A 15,999-nucleotide genomic window follows, 5' to 3' on the forward strand; every position below is an offset into this window, starting at 1 on the left:
GCAGGGGGCAGGGTGCAGGGGGCAGGGCAGGGCAGTGTGCAGGGCAGTGTGCAGGGCAGGGCAGGGCAGGGTGCAGGGGGCAGGGCAGGGCAGTGTGCAGGGCAGGGCAGGGCAGGGGGCAGGGGGCAGGGGGCAGGGCAGGGCAGTGTGCAGGGCAGGGCAGGGCAGGGCAGGGGGCAGGGGGCAGGGTGCAGGGGGCAGGGCAGGGCAGTGTGCAGGGCAGGGCAGGGGGCAGGGTGCAGGGTGCAGGGGGCAGGGCAGGGCAGGGCAGGGGGCAGGGGGCAGGGGGCAGGGGGCTGCAGCTGCTGCACTGAAGCTGTTTTTATTGCAAAGGTTGGGTTCTCATAAATAAAAGCGGGCAGGGGTCAGCTCCTCGGCCGGGAGGTCGCCGTCCCTCCGCCCCAGGAAGCTCCAAACTCCTGGGAGCCGAGCCGAGCCGTCCAGAGCCGAGCCCCGGGGCTGCTGCAGGCCGCAGCGAGCGCAGGCTGCCCGGCCGGGGCGGCAGCCGCCCCCCGCGGCCGCGCTCTAGGCCTTCCTCTTGCGCGTCCCGTTGAGCTCCGCGGGGCACGGCGGCGCCTGCGGCTGCTTCCTGGGGGCAGGGGAGATCCAGTCCTCGGAGCTGGGGAGACAGCACAGCGGCTCAGCAGCGCGCCTCAGCCTCCTCTCCCTGCTGCTGCTGCTGCTGGGCCCGGGCTGGGGGGCAGCCATGAGAGACCCGCTCACTGCGCCCCGGGGAGCCAGGGCAGAGGGGGGCTCAGAGACCGCCCAGCTCCAACCCCTGCCGGGGGCAGGGACCCCTCCCACCAGCCCAGGCTGCTCCAGGCCTCAGCCAGCCTGGCCTGCAACACCTCCAGGAGATCCAGAGGGACCCCTGGCGCTGCCCCAGCCCAAGCCCTGCTCCAGCAGGGCCCCCCCAGCAGCTTGCCCAGCAGCACAGTGCCCAGGGGGGGTTGGAAGCTCTCCACCCCAGCAGACTCCACAACCTCTCTGGGCAGCCTGCTCCAGGCCTCCAGCAGCCTCCCCCCAAACCACTTTCTCCTGCTGCTCAGCTGCCACCCCCTGGGCTGCAGGCTGGGCTTTGGTGGGCAAGCAGCCCTGGGCAGTGCTGGCTGGCCTCACCTGTAGAGCTTCTTGGATGCCTCCCTCCTCACCCTCTTGGCAGGGCCGGGGCTGTCAGACACCTCCAGTGGGACGGGCTGCAGGGCCCCCCCGACTCGCTCCGAGGAGCTCATGCCTGGGCAAGCAGGAGCAACCAACAAAAGCATGAACCCTGAGGGCCACAGCTGCGCCTGTGGCAGCAGGGCTGGGGCTGGGAGGGCAGGAGAGGTCAGACAAGGGGGATGAGAAATAGGGTAGGGGAGGGTAGGGCAGGGCAGGGCAGGGTAGGGCAGGGCAGGGCAGGGCAGGGCAGAGCAGGGGAGGGGAGGGCAGGGCAGGGCAGGGCAAGGTAGGACAGGGCAGGGTAGGGCAGGGCAGGGCAGGGTAGGGCAGGGCAGGGCAGGGCAGAGCAGGGGAGGGGAGGGGAGGGCAGGGCAGGGCAGGGCAGGGCAAGGTAGGGGAGGGCAGAGCAGGGGAGGGGAGGGCAGGGCAGGGCAGGGCAGGGCAAGGTAGGACAGGGCAGGGTAGGGCAGGGCAGGGGAGGGGAGGGCAGAGCAGGGGAGGGGAGGGCAGGGCAGGGCAAGGTAGGGCAGGGCAGGGCAAGGTAGGGCAGGGGAGGGGAGGGCAGAGCAGGGGAGGGGAGGGCAGGGCAGGGCAAGGTAGGGCAGGGCAGGGCAAGGTAGGGCAGGGGAGGGGAGGGCAGAACAGGGGAGGGGAGGGCAGGGCAGGGCAAGGTAGGGCAGGGCAGGGCAGGGTAGGGCAGAGCAGGGCAGGGCAGGGCAAGGCAGGGTAGGGCAGAGCAGGGCAGGGCAAGGCAGGGTAGGGCAGGGCAAGGCAAGGCAGGGCAGGGCAGGGCAGGGCAGGGCAGGGCAGGGCAGGGCAGGGCAAGGCAGGGCAGGGCAGGGCAAGGCAGGGTAGGGCAGGGCAAGGCAGGGTAGGGCAAGGCAGGGCAAGGCAAGGCAGGGCAGGGCAGGGCAGGGCAGGGTAGGGTAGGGTAGGGTAGGGCAGAGCAGGGCAGGGCAAGGCAGGGTAGGGCAGGGCAAGGCAGGGTAGGGTAGGGCAGGGCAGGGTAGGGCAGGGCAAGGCAGGGCAGGGCAGGGCAGGGCAGGGCAGGGCAGGGCAGGGCAAAGCAGGGCAGGGCAGGGTAGGGCAGGGCAAGGCAGGGTAGGGCAGGGCAAGGCAGGGTAGGGCAGGGCAGGATCAACCAGGTTGGAAGAGGCCTTCAAGATCATCCAGCCCATCCTCTCCCCCAGCACCATCTGATCAACTCAACCCTGGCACCAAGGGCCTCAGCCAGGCTCTTCCTAAGCACCTCCAGGGCTGGGGACTCCACCACCTCCCTGGGCAGCACATCCCAAGGGCCAATCTCTATGGCTGGGAAGAACTTCTTTCTAAGATCAAACCTAAACTTCCCCTGGCACAGCTTGAGACTGTGTCCTCTTGTTCTGCTGCTATGGGCCTGGGAGCAGAGCCCAACCCCCACCTGGCTCCAACCTCCCTGCAGGGAGTTGCAGAGAGCAAGAAGGTGCAAACCCTCCACCTGTAACCAGGAAACTGGCCCCAGCACTGCAGCTGTGGCCTCACCAGGGCAGAGCAGAGGGGCAGCAGAGCCTGCCTTGGCCTGATAGCCACAGCCTTCATTGCCCCCCAGGATGCCTTTGGCCTCCTTGGTCACCAGGGCACTCTGCTGGCTCCTGGGGACCTTGTTGTGCCCCAGCACTCCCAGGTCCTTCTCCTTGGAGCAGCTTCCCAGCAGGTCCCCTCTCAGCTGCACTGCTGCAGGGGTTGTTCCTCCCCAGGGGCAGGCCCCTACACCTGCCCTGCTTGAACCCCATGAGGCTCCTTCCCCCAGCTGCCAGCCTGGGCAGGCCTCCCTGCATGGAGGCTGAAATTCAGCAGCTCCCTGAAATGAGACATCCCTAAGCTCCTCCACCCCTTCCTGAAGGGCCTGAACCTGCTGGCTTCTAGGAGCAGAGGACATCTGGGTGCAGCTAACCCTTCCTCTCCTCCTTCAGGACACCACACAGCAACCTACCCAGCTTCTGTTCTATGAGCTTGAGGCTCTTCTCCTGCTCAGCAAGCTCCTGCTTTTTCTTCTGTGCTTCTGGAGTCTGCAGGGACTGCAGGTGCAAGTCCAGGTCCTTGTTGACGTGGTCCAGCTTGACCACTGCTGCTCGGTACTGCTGAAGGAGGTCTGGGGGAGGAGAGCAGCCAAAGGAGCAAGCCAGGAGGAACCCAGGGGTGCTCTGGACTCAGATCTCTCCACCGACAGGAGTCCCAGAGGAGCAGGATGCAGGTGGGAGCCCCTCTTCCAGATGCACCACCTGGAAGCCACCAGCCTCTCGTCCCAGGCTGCCCAGGGACCACAGGCAGCCTGCGGCGGCTCTGCGCTCGCGGAGGCACAGCCCCAGCTGCCAGGAGGGCTTTCTGCTCAGCCTCCTCAGCTCTGGGCTCCTGCTCCCTGCTCTCCCTGGGTGCTCCTGGCATCTCTGCCTTCAGGGCCATGCAGTCCACCCCCAGCTGCCCTGTGTGCCACCAGAGACATGGCAGGGGGGCGACAGGCAGCTGAGCCACCGCCTCCACGCCAGGAATGCTTCCAGGACGAGCTCAGCAGGCCAGGGCCACAGCCACAAAGCTCCTGCCCCTCTCTGCCCACACCATGCTGCAGGAGAGGACAGAGCCAGGGCCACAGCCACAAAGCTCCTGCCCCTCTCTGCCCACACCATGCTGCAGGAGAGGACAGAGCCAGGGCCACAGCCACAAAGCTCCTGCCCCTCTCTGCCCACACCATGCTGCAGGAGAGGACAGCTGTGGCTGCTCCCCAGGGGGACTCTGAGCAAGGGTCTCCAGCTTAGAGTGGAATGGAATGGAATGGAATGGAATGGAATGGAATGGAATGGAATAGACCAGGTTGGAAGAGACCTTCAAGATCATCAAGTCCAACCTATCATCCAACACCACCTAACCAGCTCAACCCTGGCACCAAGCACCCCATCAAGTCTCCTCCTGGACACCTCCAGGGCTGGGGACTCCACCACCTCCCTGGGCAGCACATCCCCAGGGCCAATCTCTCTGGCTGGGAAGAACTTTCTCCTCACCTTCAGCCTGAACCTCCCCTGGCACAGCTTGAGACTGTGTCCTCTTGTTCTGCTGCTGGGGGCCTGGGAGCAGAGCCCAACCCCCAGCTGGCTCCAAGCTCCCTGCAGGGAGTTGCAGAGAGCAAGAAGGTCTCCCCTGAGCCTCCTCTTCTGCAGGCTAAGCAACCCCAGCTCCCTCAGCCTCTCCTCCCAGGGCTGTGCTCCAGACCCCTCCCCAGCTTTGTTGCCCTTCTCTGGACACCTTCCAGCAGCTCAACCTCTTTCCTGACCTGAGGAGCCCAGAGCTGGACACAGGACTCAAGGGGTGGCCTGAGCAGTGCTGAGCACAGGGCAGAAGGACTTCCCTGCTCCTGCTGGCCACACTCTGCCTGCTGCAGGCCAGGATGCCCTTGGCCTTCTTGGCCCCCTGGGCACACTGCAGGCTCATGTTCAGCCTACCATCAACCAGCACCCCCAGGTCCCTCTGTGCCTGGCTGCTCTCAGCCACTCTGCCCCCAGCCTGTAGCACTGCCTGGGGTTGCTGTGGCCAAAGTGCAGCCCCTGGCACTTGGCTGTGTTCAGTCTCCTGCCCTTGGCCTCTGCCCCTCTGCCCAGCCTGGCAAGGTCCCTCTGCAGAGCTCTCCTCCCCTCTCACAGCTCAGCTCCTGGGAGCAGGCAGCATGGAAATCCTGCTTGGCTCAGCTGAGAGCCTTCTGCAAAGGCTGTCCCAGAGAGGTGGTGGAGCCTCCTTGTCTGGAGCCTCTCCACACCCACCTGGGTGCATTTCTGTGCTTCCCAGGCCCACAAGCATCCTCCTGGAGCCCCTGGCTGGAGAGGAGCTGTCAGTACCCTGTGTCAGCTGTGTCCATGGCTCTGGGGCAGGCTTTGGGGCACATAAAGGTGTTTTTATCATCCCCACCTCATTGCCTCCACCCCAGTCAAACCAGGGAGGGAGCAGAGAGCCCCAGCTGGTGCCCAGGAGCCCGGGACCCACCTATCTGTGCTGAGAAGGTCGAGTAGAGCTTGGGGATGGGGGCTCCAAAGACCATGCCCCGCAGCTTGTCCATGGGGGGAGCCTTGTTCTGCAGCCCCCCGAACTTGCCGTTGCTGCGGATGCGGTCGCCCTCCCGGGTCAGCAGCGTGGGGCAGTGGGTCAGCTTCACCACCTGTGCCAGGGGGACACACACTCACAGCTGCAGGCCAGCACAGGGCCCCAGCTGCCGCTGGGCACCGCCTGGCCCTCGCCACGGGCTGCCTGAGGCAGCTCCAGCTCCTGGCCCCAGCGCGGAGCTGAGCAGTGCTCAGCAAGAGCTAAAGGGCCTGTGGGGGGCGAGAGGAGGGGGCCAGGCTCTGCTGAGTGGTGCCCAGGGACAGGCCAAGGGGCACAGATGGAACCCAGGAGGGGCCATCTGAGCAGCTCACCTCTCAGAGGGAGCTCTGGGGCCGCTCCCCTGCTCCCTGTCAGCACGGAGCACAGGGGAGGTCATGAAGTGCAGGGCAGGTTTTGCCCGTGGAGCTCTGAACTGTGCCCTCCAGAGCTGCCCCAAGGTGCAAGGACACAGACCCCAGGTGCTGGTCTCAGTCCTGCAGGGTGCTGGGCTGGCAGCTGAGAGCAGCAGCCAGGAGCTAGAGCACAGAGCAGCAGATCTGTGCTGCACACACTGCTGAGGAACAGAGCAGACACCCCAGAGGCTCCTTCCTCACTTGTTCCCTCAGGGGAGCCCTGCAGCACAGCTTCTCATGCTGCAGGGGAGGGGGCACCAGGACTGCCCAGCCCCAGGGCAGTGTGTGAGGAGTGCAGCTCTGCACCCTTGTGCTGAACCACTTCCACTCCACACTGTCGAGCTTCAGCCCTTCCCCCGAGGCTCCTGCCTGTGTCCCACCAAACCTCAGCCCCATGGCTCACAGTGGGCTCTCCAAGTCTCCTCAGTGAGTCTGAAGCCCAAGCCCTTGCCTCAGGCCCCTGGGCTTTATTCCTGCAGACCCTTCACTGCACACTGAGAGCAGAGCTGAAGCCACCTGATGGAAGCAGCTGAGGTCACCCTGCCAGAGGCTCTTAGCTGCACCAAGACCTGCAGAGCCTCAACACACTGGGGGCTAAAGCAGCAATGGGGCTGCCCTGGGTCAGCTTACAAAGCCAGGACTCACCTCCTTCCTGTAGTGGTTGGCAGCATCCAGGTTGTCTATGATGATGGTGTCACCCAGGAGCATCCCAAACACTGCAAAAGGCAACGTGGAGGAGCTGCTGCAGGGAGCCCTCTGCCTGCTGGCAGCACTGCCTCTGCCCCACAGCACTCTGCTGACAGCTCAGCATGCAGTGGGGCAAAGGACCCCCCCTCAGGCTGCTGTCCTGCTCAGCTGCCTGCTCTGCCTCTGCCTGCACATCTCTTCTGCAGGAGCCTGCTGTGATGTGGCCTCACCTGAGCAGTGTCAGGCTCTGGGGGCTCTGCATCCCCCCAAGGGACACAAAGAGAATCCATGGCCAAAGGCTCTGACAAGACCTTTCTGAAGTGGCCTGGACTCAAACCTGGCTTTGTTCAGAGGATCAGAGAAGTGGTTGGGTGGGGAAGCCCTCTGAGACCATCCAGTCCAACCAGCACCCCAACCTCACCATGGCCCCCAAACCACAGCCCCCAGTGCCACTGCCACAGGTTTCAGGGGTGGGGACTGCAGCACCTGCCTGGGCAGCCTGTGCCAGTCCCTGACCACCCCTGCAGCACAGAAGCCGGTCCTCATCTCCAACCCCAGCCTCCCCGGGCACAACTTCAGGCTGCTGCCTCCCCTTCCAACACCTGGCCTCAGGGAGAGGAGCCCAACCCCCCCTGGCTCCAGCCTGCTGCCAGGGAGCTGCAGAGAGCAGGGAGGTTTCCCTCAGCCTCCTCTGCTCCAGGCTGCACATCCCCAGCCCCCTCAGCTGCTCCTCCCCAGCCCTGCTCTCCAGACCCTCCCCCAGCTCTGTTGCCCTTCTCTGGCCCAGCTCCAGCCCCTCAAGTGAGGGTCCACAGCTGCCCCCAGCCCCTGCAGCCCCCCCTCACCTGTCTGGCAGTGCTCCACGCTGTCAGGGAAGCTCAGCAGGTCTCTGGCAAACACAGGGTTGCCCACGGGCTTGAAGCAGATCTTCCCATTCCGCAGGTGGGGCAGGGGCCTGCCGTGGGCAAGGGGGGAGAGCATGGGGCAGGGGCTCAGCCCCAGCAGTGGCAGTGAGGCTGAAGGCAGCCCTGCAGCCCCAGCTGCTGTGACCCCAGCAGTGGCAGTGAGGCTGAAGGCAGCCATGCAGCCCCAGCTGCTGTGACCCCAGCTGTGGCAGTGAGGCTGAAGGCAGCCCTGCAGCCCTGCAGCCCCAGCTACTGTGACCCCAGCTGTGGCAGTGAGGCTGAAGGCAGCCCTGCAGCCCTGCAGCCCCAGCTGCTGTGACCCCAGCTGTGGCAGTGAGGCTGAAGGCAGCCCTGCAGCCCCAGCTGCTGTGACCCCAGCAGTGGCAGTGAGGCTGAAGGCAGCCCTGCAGCCCTGCAGCCCCAGCTACTGTGACCCCAGCTGTGGCAGTGAGGCTGAAGGCAGCCCTGCAGCCCTGCAGCCCCAGCTGCTGTGACCCCAGCTGTGGCAGTGAGGCTGAAGGCAGCCCTGCAGCCCCAGCTGCTGTGACCCCAGCAGTGGCAGTGAGGCTGAAGGCAGCCCTGCAGCCCTGCAGCCCCAGCTGCTGTGACCCCAGCTGTGGCAGTGAGGCTGAAGGCAGCCCTGCAGCCCCAGCTGCTGTGACCCCAGCTGTGGCAGTGAGGCTGAAGGCAGCCCTGCAGCCCTGCAGCCCCAGCTGCTGTGACCCCAGCTGTGGCGGTGAGGCTGAAGGCAGCCATGCAGCCCCAGCTGCTGTGACCCCAGCTGTGGCAGTGAGGCTGAAGGCAGCCCTGCAGCCCCAGCTGCTGTGACCCCAGCTGTGGCAGTGAGGCTGAAGGCAGCCCTGCAGCCCTGCAGCCCCAGCTGCTGTGACCCCAGCAGTGGCAGTGAGGCTGAAGGCAGCCCTGCAGCCCCAGCTGCTGTGACCCCAGCTGTGGCAGTGAGGCTGAAGGCAGCCCTGCCGCCCCAGCTGCTGTGACCCCAGCAGAGGCAGTGAGGCTGAAGGCAGCCCTGCAGCCCCAGCTGCTGTGACCCCAGCTGTGGCAGTGAGGCTGAAGGCAGCCCTGCAGCCCCAGCTGCTGTGACCCCAGCTGTGGCAGTGAGGCTGAAGGCAGCCCTGCAGCCCCAGCTGCTGTGACCCCAGCAGTGGCAGTGAGGCTGAAGGCAGCCCTGCAGCCCCAGCTGCTGTGACCCCAGCTGTGGCAGTGAGGCTGAAGGCAGCCCTGCAGCCCTGCAGCCCCAGCTGCTGTGACCCCAGCTGTGGCAGTGAGGCTGAAGGCAGCCCTGCAGCCCCAGCTGCTGTGACCCCAGCAGTGGCAGTGAGGCTGAAGGCAGCCCTGCAGCCCCAGCTGCTGTGACCCCAGCTGTGGCAGTGAGGCTGAAGGCAGCCCTGCAGCCCCAGCTGCTGTGACCCCAGCTGTGGCAGTGAGGCTGAAGGCAGCCCTGCAGCCCCAGCTGCTGTGACCCCAGCTGTGGCAGTGAGGCTGAAGGCAGCCATGCAGCCCCAGCTGCTGTGACCCCAGCAGTGGCAGTGAGGCTGAAGGCAGCCCTGCAGCCCCAGCTGCTGTGACCCCAGCTGTGGCAGTGAGGCTGAAGGCAGCCCTGCAGCCCTGCAGCCCCAGCTGCTGTGACCCCAGCTGTGGCAGTGAGGCTGAAGGCAGCCCTGCAGCCCCAGCTGCTGTGACCCCAGCAGTGGCAGTGAGGCTGAAGGCAGCCCTGCAGCCCTGCAGCCCCAGCTGCTGTGACCCCAGCTGTGGCAGTGAGGCTGAAGGCAGCCCTGCAGCCCCAGCTGCTGTGACCCCAGCAGTGGCAGTGAGGCTGAAGGCAGCCCTGCAGCCCCAGCTGCTGTGACCCCAGCAGTGGCAGTGAGGCTGAAGGCAGCCCTGCAGCCCCAGCTGCTGTGACCCCAGCCGTGGCAGTGAGGCTGAAGGCAGCCCTGCAGCCCCAGCTGCTGTGACCCCAGCTGTGGCAGTGAGGCTGAAGGCAGCCCTGCAGCCCCAGCTGCTGTGACCCCAGCTGTGGCAGTGAGGCTGAAGGCAGCCCTGCAGCCCCAGCTGCTGTGACCCCAGCCGTGGCAGTGAGGCTGAAGGCAGCCCTGCAGCCCCAGCTGCTGTGACCCCAGCCGTGGCAGTGAGGCTGAAGGCAGCCCTGCAGCCCCAGCTGCTGCTCCTGCAGCTGTGACCCCAGCCGTGGCAGCAGGGCTGTGCTGTCCCCAAGCCCAGCCGGGGCAGCAGTGAGCTGTGCTGCACGGGCAGCCGCAGACCCCCCGTGGTGCCCGCCCGGCGCCGGGGGTCCCCGCTGGGCCGGCGGCAGGCGGCCCCAGCCCCGCGGTGCGGCGGGGTGCCCGGCGGGGTGCCCGGCGGGGCGGCCGCAGCGGCCGCTGCGCTACCTGCTCCAGTCCGGCAGGGTCTTCTTGTAGATGGAGTCGAGGGGCAGCACCTGCTGGCGGCCCTGGGTCTCGTCGAAGATGGCGCGGGCGGCCGCGGTGCTCAGCGTCACCACGCAGTCCATGTCGCTGGCCAGGTGCCAGGAGATCACCTTGGCCGCCTCGTTGTCCTCGATCTGCGCCAGGTGTGCGATCTGCGGCGGGAGGGCAGGCTGCAGGGGGCACGGCCCTGCCTGCAGGGGGCACGGGGGCAGGGGCACAGCGGCACAGCCCTGCCTGCAGGGGGCACGGGGGCAGGGGCACAGCGGCACAGCCCTGCCTGCAGGGGGCACGGGGGCAGGGGCACAGGGGCACAGCCCTGCCTGCAGGGGGCACGGGGGCAGGGGCACAGCGGCACAGCCCTGCCTGCAGGGGGCACGGGGGCAGGGGCACAGCGGCACGGCCCTGCCTGCAGGGGGCACGGGGGCAGGGGCACAGCGGCACGGCCCTGCCTGCAGGGGGCACGGGGGCAGGGGCACAGCAGCACAGCCCTGCCTGCAGGGGGCACGGGGGCAGGGGCACAGCGGCACAGCCCTGCCTGCAGGGGGCACGGGGGCAGGGGCACAGGGGCAGGGGCAGGGGCAGGGGCAGCATCCCAGGGGCAGGGTCCCAGGGGCAGGGTCCCAGGGGCAGAGTCCCAGGGGCAGGGGCAGGGTCCCAGGGGCAGAGTCCCAGGGGCAGGGGCAGGGTCCCAGGGGCAGAGTCCCAGGGGCAGGGGCAGGGTCGCAGGGGCAGGGTCGCAGGGGCAGGGTCCCAGGGGCAGGGTCCCAGGGGCAGGGGCTGGGTCCCAGGGGCAGGGTCCCAGGGGCAGGGTCACAGGGTCAGGGTCAGGGTGGCAGGGGCAGGGTGGCAGGGGCAGGGTTGCAGGGGCAGGGTCACAGGGTCAGGGTCAGGGTGGCAGGGGCAGGGTCGCAGGGGCAGCATCCCAGGGGCAGGGTCCCAGGGGCAGGGTCGCAGGGGCAGGGTCCCAGGGGCAGGGTCAGGGTGGCAGGGGCAGGGTCGCAGGGGCAGCATCCCAGGGGCAGGGTCCCAGGGGCAGGGTCCCAGGGGCAGGGTCAGGGTCGCAGGGGCAGGGTCCCAGGGGCAGGGTCCCAGGGGCAGGGGCAGGGTCGCAGGGGCAGGGTCGCAGGGGCAGGGTCCCAGGGGCAGGGTCCCAGGGGCAGGGTCCCAGGGGCAGGGGCAGGGTCCCAGGGGCAGGATCGCAGGGGCAGGGTCCGAGGGGCAGGGGCAGGGTTGCAGGGGCAGGGTTGCAGGGGCAGGGTCACAGGGTCAGGGTCAGGGTGGCAGGGGCAGGGTCACAGGGGCAGGGGCAGGGTGGCAGGGGCAGGGTGGCAGGGGCAGGGGCAGGGTGGCAGGGTCAGGGTGGCAGGGTCAGGGTGGCAGGGTGGCAGGGGCAGGGTGGCAGGGGCAGGGTGGCAGGGGCAGGGGCAGGGTGGCAGGGGCAGGGTCCCAGGGGCAGGGTCCCAGGGGCAGGGTCAGGGTGGCAGGGGCAGGGTCACAGGGGCAGGGTCAGGGTGGCAGGGGCAGGGTGGCAGGGGCAGGGGCAGGGTGGCAGGGGCAGGGTGGCAGGGGCAGGGGCAGGGTCCCAGGGGCAGGGTCGCAGGGGCAGGGTCCCAGGGGCAGGGTCGCAGGGGGCAGGGTCGCAGGGGGCAGGGTCGCAGGGGGCAGGGTCACAGGGGCAGGGTCGCAGGGGGCAGGGTCGCAGGGGCAGGGTCGCAGGGGCAGGGTCCCAGGGGCAGGGTTGCAGGGGGCAGGGTCGCAGGGGGCAGGGTCCCAGGGGCAGGGTCCCAGGGGCAGGGTCGCAGGGGCAGGGTCGCAGGGGCAGGGTCCCAGGGGCAGGGTCGCAGGGGCAGGGTCCCAGGGGCAGGGTCCCAGGGGCAGGGTTGCAGGGGGCAGGGTCGCAGGGGGCAGGGTCCCAGGGGCAGGGTCCCAGGGGGCAGGGTCCCAGGGGGCAGGGTCCCAGGGGCAGGGTTGCAGGGGGCAGGGTCGCAGGGGGCAGGGTCCCAGGGGCAGGGTCCCAGGGGCAGGGTCGCAGGGGCAGGGTCGCAGGGGCAGGGTCCCAGGGGCAGGGTCGCAGGGGCAGGGTCGCAGGGGCAGGGTCCCAGGGGCAGGGTTGCAGGGGGCAGGGTCGCAGGGGGCAGGGTCGCAGGGGGCAGGGTCCCAGGGGCAGAGTCCCAGGGGGCAGGGCTCCCAGGGGCAGGGTCCCAGGGGCAGGGTCCCAGGGGCAGGGTCCCAGGGGGCAGGGCTCCCAGGGGCAGGGTCCCAGGGGCAGGGTCGCAGCAGCACAGCCCTGCCCTGCATGGCCCCGGCCCAGCCCCGGCCGCCCTGCTCTGGCAGCAGGGCTGTGCCCCGGCACTGGGAGGCCACCTCCTGAACCCTGTCCAGAGATGGCAGAGCTCAGCTGCTCCAACCTCCCCTCCATGCCAGGGACACCTCTCAGCTGCACTCTGCTGCTCAAGGCCTCATCCAGCCTGGCCCTGAGCACCCCCAGGCAGGAGGCAGCCACAGCCTCCCTGGGCAGCCTGGGCCAGGCTCTCACTACCCTCACACTCAACAACTTCTTCCTCATCTCCACTCTGACCCTGCTCTGCCTCAGCTCCAAACCACCATAGAGCTGTCAGGGCTGGAAGGGAGCTCAAGGCTCAGCCAGCTCCAACCCCCCTGCCATGGGCAGGGACACCTCACACCACAGCAGGTTGCTCACAGCCACCTCCAGCCTGGCTGCAAACACCTCCAGGCAGGAGGCTTCCACCACCTCCCTGGGCAGCCTGTGCCAGGCTCTCACCACCCTCATGGGCAACAACTTCTTCCTCACATCCAAGCTGAGTCTATCCATTTCTAGTTCTGCTCCATCCCCCCCCGTCCTATCCCTCCCTGACACACTCAAAAGTCCCTCCCCAGCTTTCTTGTAGCCCCCTGCAGATCCTGGAAGGCCACAATGAAGTCACCTCAGAGCCTTCTCCTCTCCAGCCTGCACATCCCCAGCTCCCTCAGTCTGTGCTCACAGCAGAGCAGCTCCAGCCCTCTGCTCCTCCTCATGGCCCTTCTCTGGACACCTTCCAGCACCTCCAGAGCCTTCTTGTCATAGGGGCTCCAGCACTGGACACAGAGCTCCAGGTGGGGTCTCCCCAGAGCAGAGTAGAGGGGGAGAATCACCTCCCTTGCCCTGCTGGCCACACTTCTCTTGCTGCAGCCCATTCCCCCTGGGCCTGGCTCCAGCCCCCCGCAGGAGCAGTTCCTCTGCAGCCTTCCTGCAGGATCCCTTCAGGTGCTGGCAGCAGCTCTGAGGAGCCCCTGGAGCCTTCTCCTCTGCAGGCTGCACAGCCCCAGCTCCCTCAGCCTGTGCTCCCAGCAGAGCTGCTCCAGCCCTGGCAGCATCTCTGTGGCCTCCTCTGGACCTGCTCCCACAGCTGGCTCATTTTCCCTCACTCCCACTTCCCAGAGCCCACAGATCTCAGCTGAAGGCCAAGAGGAAACTCACCTTGCCTAGGACATCTGGGTTGCCTTTTGGATAGTTTGGGAGGGTGCAGGTTCTCCTGGGCTGCTTCCTCAGCCCCTCTTGGTCCAGCAGCTTTTGTTTGATCAGAGAATCCACATACTGGAGCTGGGGATTGGAAGGGCAGGTTGGTGAGCAGGGCTCAGGGGGCTGAGCTGCAGGGGAAGTTGCTTGACCTGCTGTCCATCAAGTTCATACCAACAAAACAATCAACAGCCTTGCACTTTGCAGTCCTGAACCTCCTGAGCTTCTCCCCAGCCACCTCTGCAGCTCTCCAGGTCCCTCTGGATGGCTCCATCCACCCTTCAGCCTTACCAACAGCACCACTCAGCTTGGGGCCATCTCCAGACCTGCTGAGGGTGCCTCAGTCTCAGAGTCTCTGGCACTGAACAGCACTGGGACCAGCACAGACCCCTGAGGGACTCCCCTTGTCCCCCACCTCCATCTGGACATGGAGCCATTGACCCTCTGAGTGCCATCACCCAGCCCTTCCCTTCCCCACTGCACATCCACAACCCAGCTCAGAGAGAAGGCTTGGTGGGGACGTGCCCAGGGCTTGGCTGTCAGAACACCTCCAGCAGGCAGAGGCTTGCCAGAAGCAGCAGCCCCAGCAGCACAGCTGGCGCCCTGAGCAGCCCAGGAGGGAGAGGGGAAGCTCCGCAGCCGCCTGCAGGAGACGCCAGCAAGCAGAGCAGGGCAATGCCCAAGCCTGGGAGGGTGGCACCGAGCCACAGGCTGTCCTCAGGGCTTCAGGGGGCAAGCTGCAGGTGCCTGCACCCACAGAGCTCATGCACTGAGCTCAGCTACAGGCCAGGGCTGGGCTGGGCCTTGCGGCTCCCGCCCGGGCTGGGCTGGGCTGGGCCTTGCGGCTCCCGCCCCGGCTGGGCTGGGCTGGGCCTTGCGCCTCCCGCCCCGGCTGGGCTGGGCTGGGCTGGGCCTTGCGGCTCCCGCCCCGGCTGGGCTGGGCTGGGCCTTGCGCCTCCCGCCCCGGCTGGGCTGGGCTGGGCCTTGCGGCTCCCGCCCCGGCTGGGCTGGGCTGGGCCTTGCGGCTCCTGCCCCGGCTGGGCTGGGCTGGGCCTTGCGGCTCCCGCCCGGGCTGGGCTGGGCTGAGCCTTGCGGCTCCCGCCCGGGCTGGGCTGGGCTGGGCTGGGCTGGGCTGGGCTGGGCCTTGCGGCTCCCGCCCCGGCTGGGCTGGGCTGGGCCTTGCGGCTCCCGCCCGGGCTGGGCTGGGCTGAGCCTTGCGGCTCCCGCCCGGGCTGGGCTGGGCTGAGCCTTGTGGCTCCCGCCCCGGCTGGGCTGGGCTGGGCCTTGCGGCTCCCGCCCCGGCTGGGCTGGGCTGGGCCTTGCGGCTCCCGCCCCGGCTGGGCTGGGCCTTGCGGCTCCCGCCCGGGCTGGGCTGGGCTGAGCCTTGCGGCTCCCGCCCCGGCTGGGCTGGGCTGGGCTGGGCCTTGCGGCTCCCGCCCCGGCTGGGCTGGGCTGGGCTGGGCTGGGCCTTGCGCCTCCCGCCTAGGCTGGGCTGGGCTGGGCTGGGCTGGGCTGGGCCTTGCGGCTCCCGCCCCGGCTGGGCTGGGCTGGGCTGGGCTGGGCTGGGCCTTGCGCCTCCCGCCTAGGCTGGGCTGGGCTGGGCTGGGCTGGGCTGGGCCTTGCGCCTCCCGCCTAGGCTGGGCTGGGCTGGGCTGGGCCTTGTGGCTCCCGCCCCGGCTGGGCCGGGCTTTGCGCTGGGGCCGTGCAGGGCGGCGAGGGAGCAGCCTTACTGTGTTTGTCTGTGGCACTTCAATCTGGTGCTTCCTCAGCTCGTTTTTCAGGTGAGTTTCTCTGGTTTCAGCCTCTTTAACCTGGCCTGGAAGCGAGCAGAGCACAGAGCCAGGCAGTCTGAGAGCAGTGCGCCCCTGCGTGCAGCCCCCCACAGCGCTGTCCCACACCGCTCAGCCTCTCTGCTCCTTCACTTCAGCACAGGCTATCAGGCCAGGGCCGCAGAGGCCTCCTGCCCAGCAGTGGGGCCTGAGCCACAACTGCACTGAGTGACTGGGGGCCAGGGAGGGCAAGAGCAGCCCTGTGGAGCAGGACCACCCCTGGGTTGGTTTCAGGCCATGCTGAGTTTGCAGAGGGCAGAATCACAGCAGTGGTTGGGTTGGGTTGGGTTGGGTTGGGTTGGGTTGGGTTGGAAGGCACCTTCAAGACCATCAGCCTTGAAGATCTTCAACCTCCCCCCAGCCCAGGCTGCTCAGGGCCTCATCCAGCCTGGCCTTGAACACCTCCCGGGAGGGGACATCCACAGCCTCCCTGGGCAGCCTGTGGGACCCCTCCCTCCCCACCCCCAATCAGTGCCAGTGGTTTTGTTCCTCCTCTGGCAGTTCTGCCTCAGCCCAAGACCCTTCCTGGGCAGGTCCATCCCTACTAAAGCAAAGCTCTCTCCTTACTCTCTCACCATTCCAACAGGGATGTTTTCCCCCTCTTTATACATTCCCAAAGCAAAAAGAACCCTCAGAAAGGTTTCATTCCCAGGACATTGGCTTCTCCCTCTGAGTGAACTTACATTTGAGCTCAGTTACAAGCTGACTGTTGGTCTCAAACCAGTTCCTGTAGACACCTATGGACTGGGATAGCTGGTCCCTCTCCTTTGTGAGTGTTGCCATCTGCTGCTGCTTCTTGAAATCTGCAGAGAGCACAGAAATGGACATCTAGGGGGAAATGCAAGGAGCAAGGAGCAGGTGAGGGAGGGTTTTGTTGGGGTAAACAGCAGCAAAGCCACCCAGGCCTGGGCACCGCTCTGAAGAGCTGTCATGGACTAA

At 67.6% G+C, this 15,999-nt stretch overlaps 1 protein-coding gene across 1 annotated transcript in view; it reads right to left on the reverse strand.

Moving 5' to 3' along the window:
* Nucleotides 1-525: 525 nt before the first annotated feature.
* Nucleotides 526-15,999, reverse strand: part of SMCHD1 (structural maintenance of chromosomes flexible hinge domain containing 1) — a gene marked incomplete at its 5' end in the record, with an annotated part of 79,688 nt that continues 64,214 nt past the window's right edge. Inside the window, 10 exons of the mRNA XM_054164411.1 lie at nucleotides 526-619; nucleotides 1,120-1,234; nucleotides 3,134-3,292; nucleotides 5,170-5,341; nucleotides 6,324-6,394; nucleotides 7,211-7,320; nucleotides 9,676-9,866; nucleotides 13,193-13,315; nucleotides 14,962-15,047; nucleotides 15,744-15,863. Coding sequence (XP_054020386.1) covers nucleotides 526-619; nucleotides 1,120-1,234; nucleotides 3,134-3,292; nucleotides 5,170-5,341; nucleotides 6,324-6,394; nucleotides 7,211-7,320; nucleotides 9,676-9,866; nucleotides 13,193-13,315; nucleotides 14,962-15,047; nucleotides 15,744-15,863 — 1,241 coding nt within the window. The remainder of the gene's footprint in view (nucleotides 620-1,119; nucleotides 1,235-3,133; nucleotides 3,293-5,169; nucleotides 5,342-6,323; nucleotides 6,395-7,210; nucleotides 7,321-9,675; nucleotides 9,867-13,192; nucleotides 13,316-14,961; nucleotides 15,048-15,743; nucleotides 15,864-15,999) is intronic.

This window comes from Dryobates pubescens, chromosome 9, assembly GCF_014839835.1.
Source record: "Dryobates pubescens isolate bDryPub1 chromosome 9, bDryPub1.pri, whole genome shotgun sequence".
NCBI lineage: Eukaryota > Metazoa > Chordata > Aves > Piciformes > Picidae > Dryobates > Dryobates pubescens.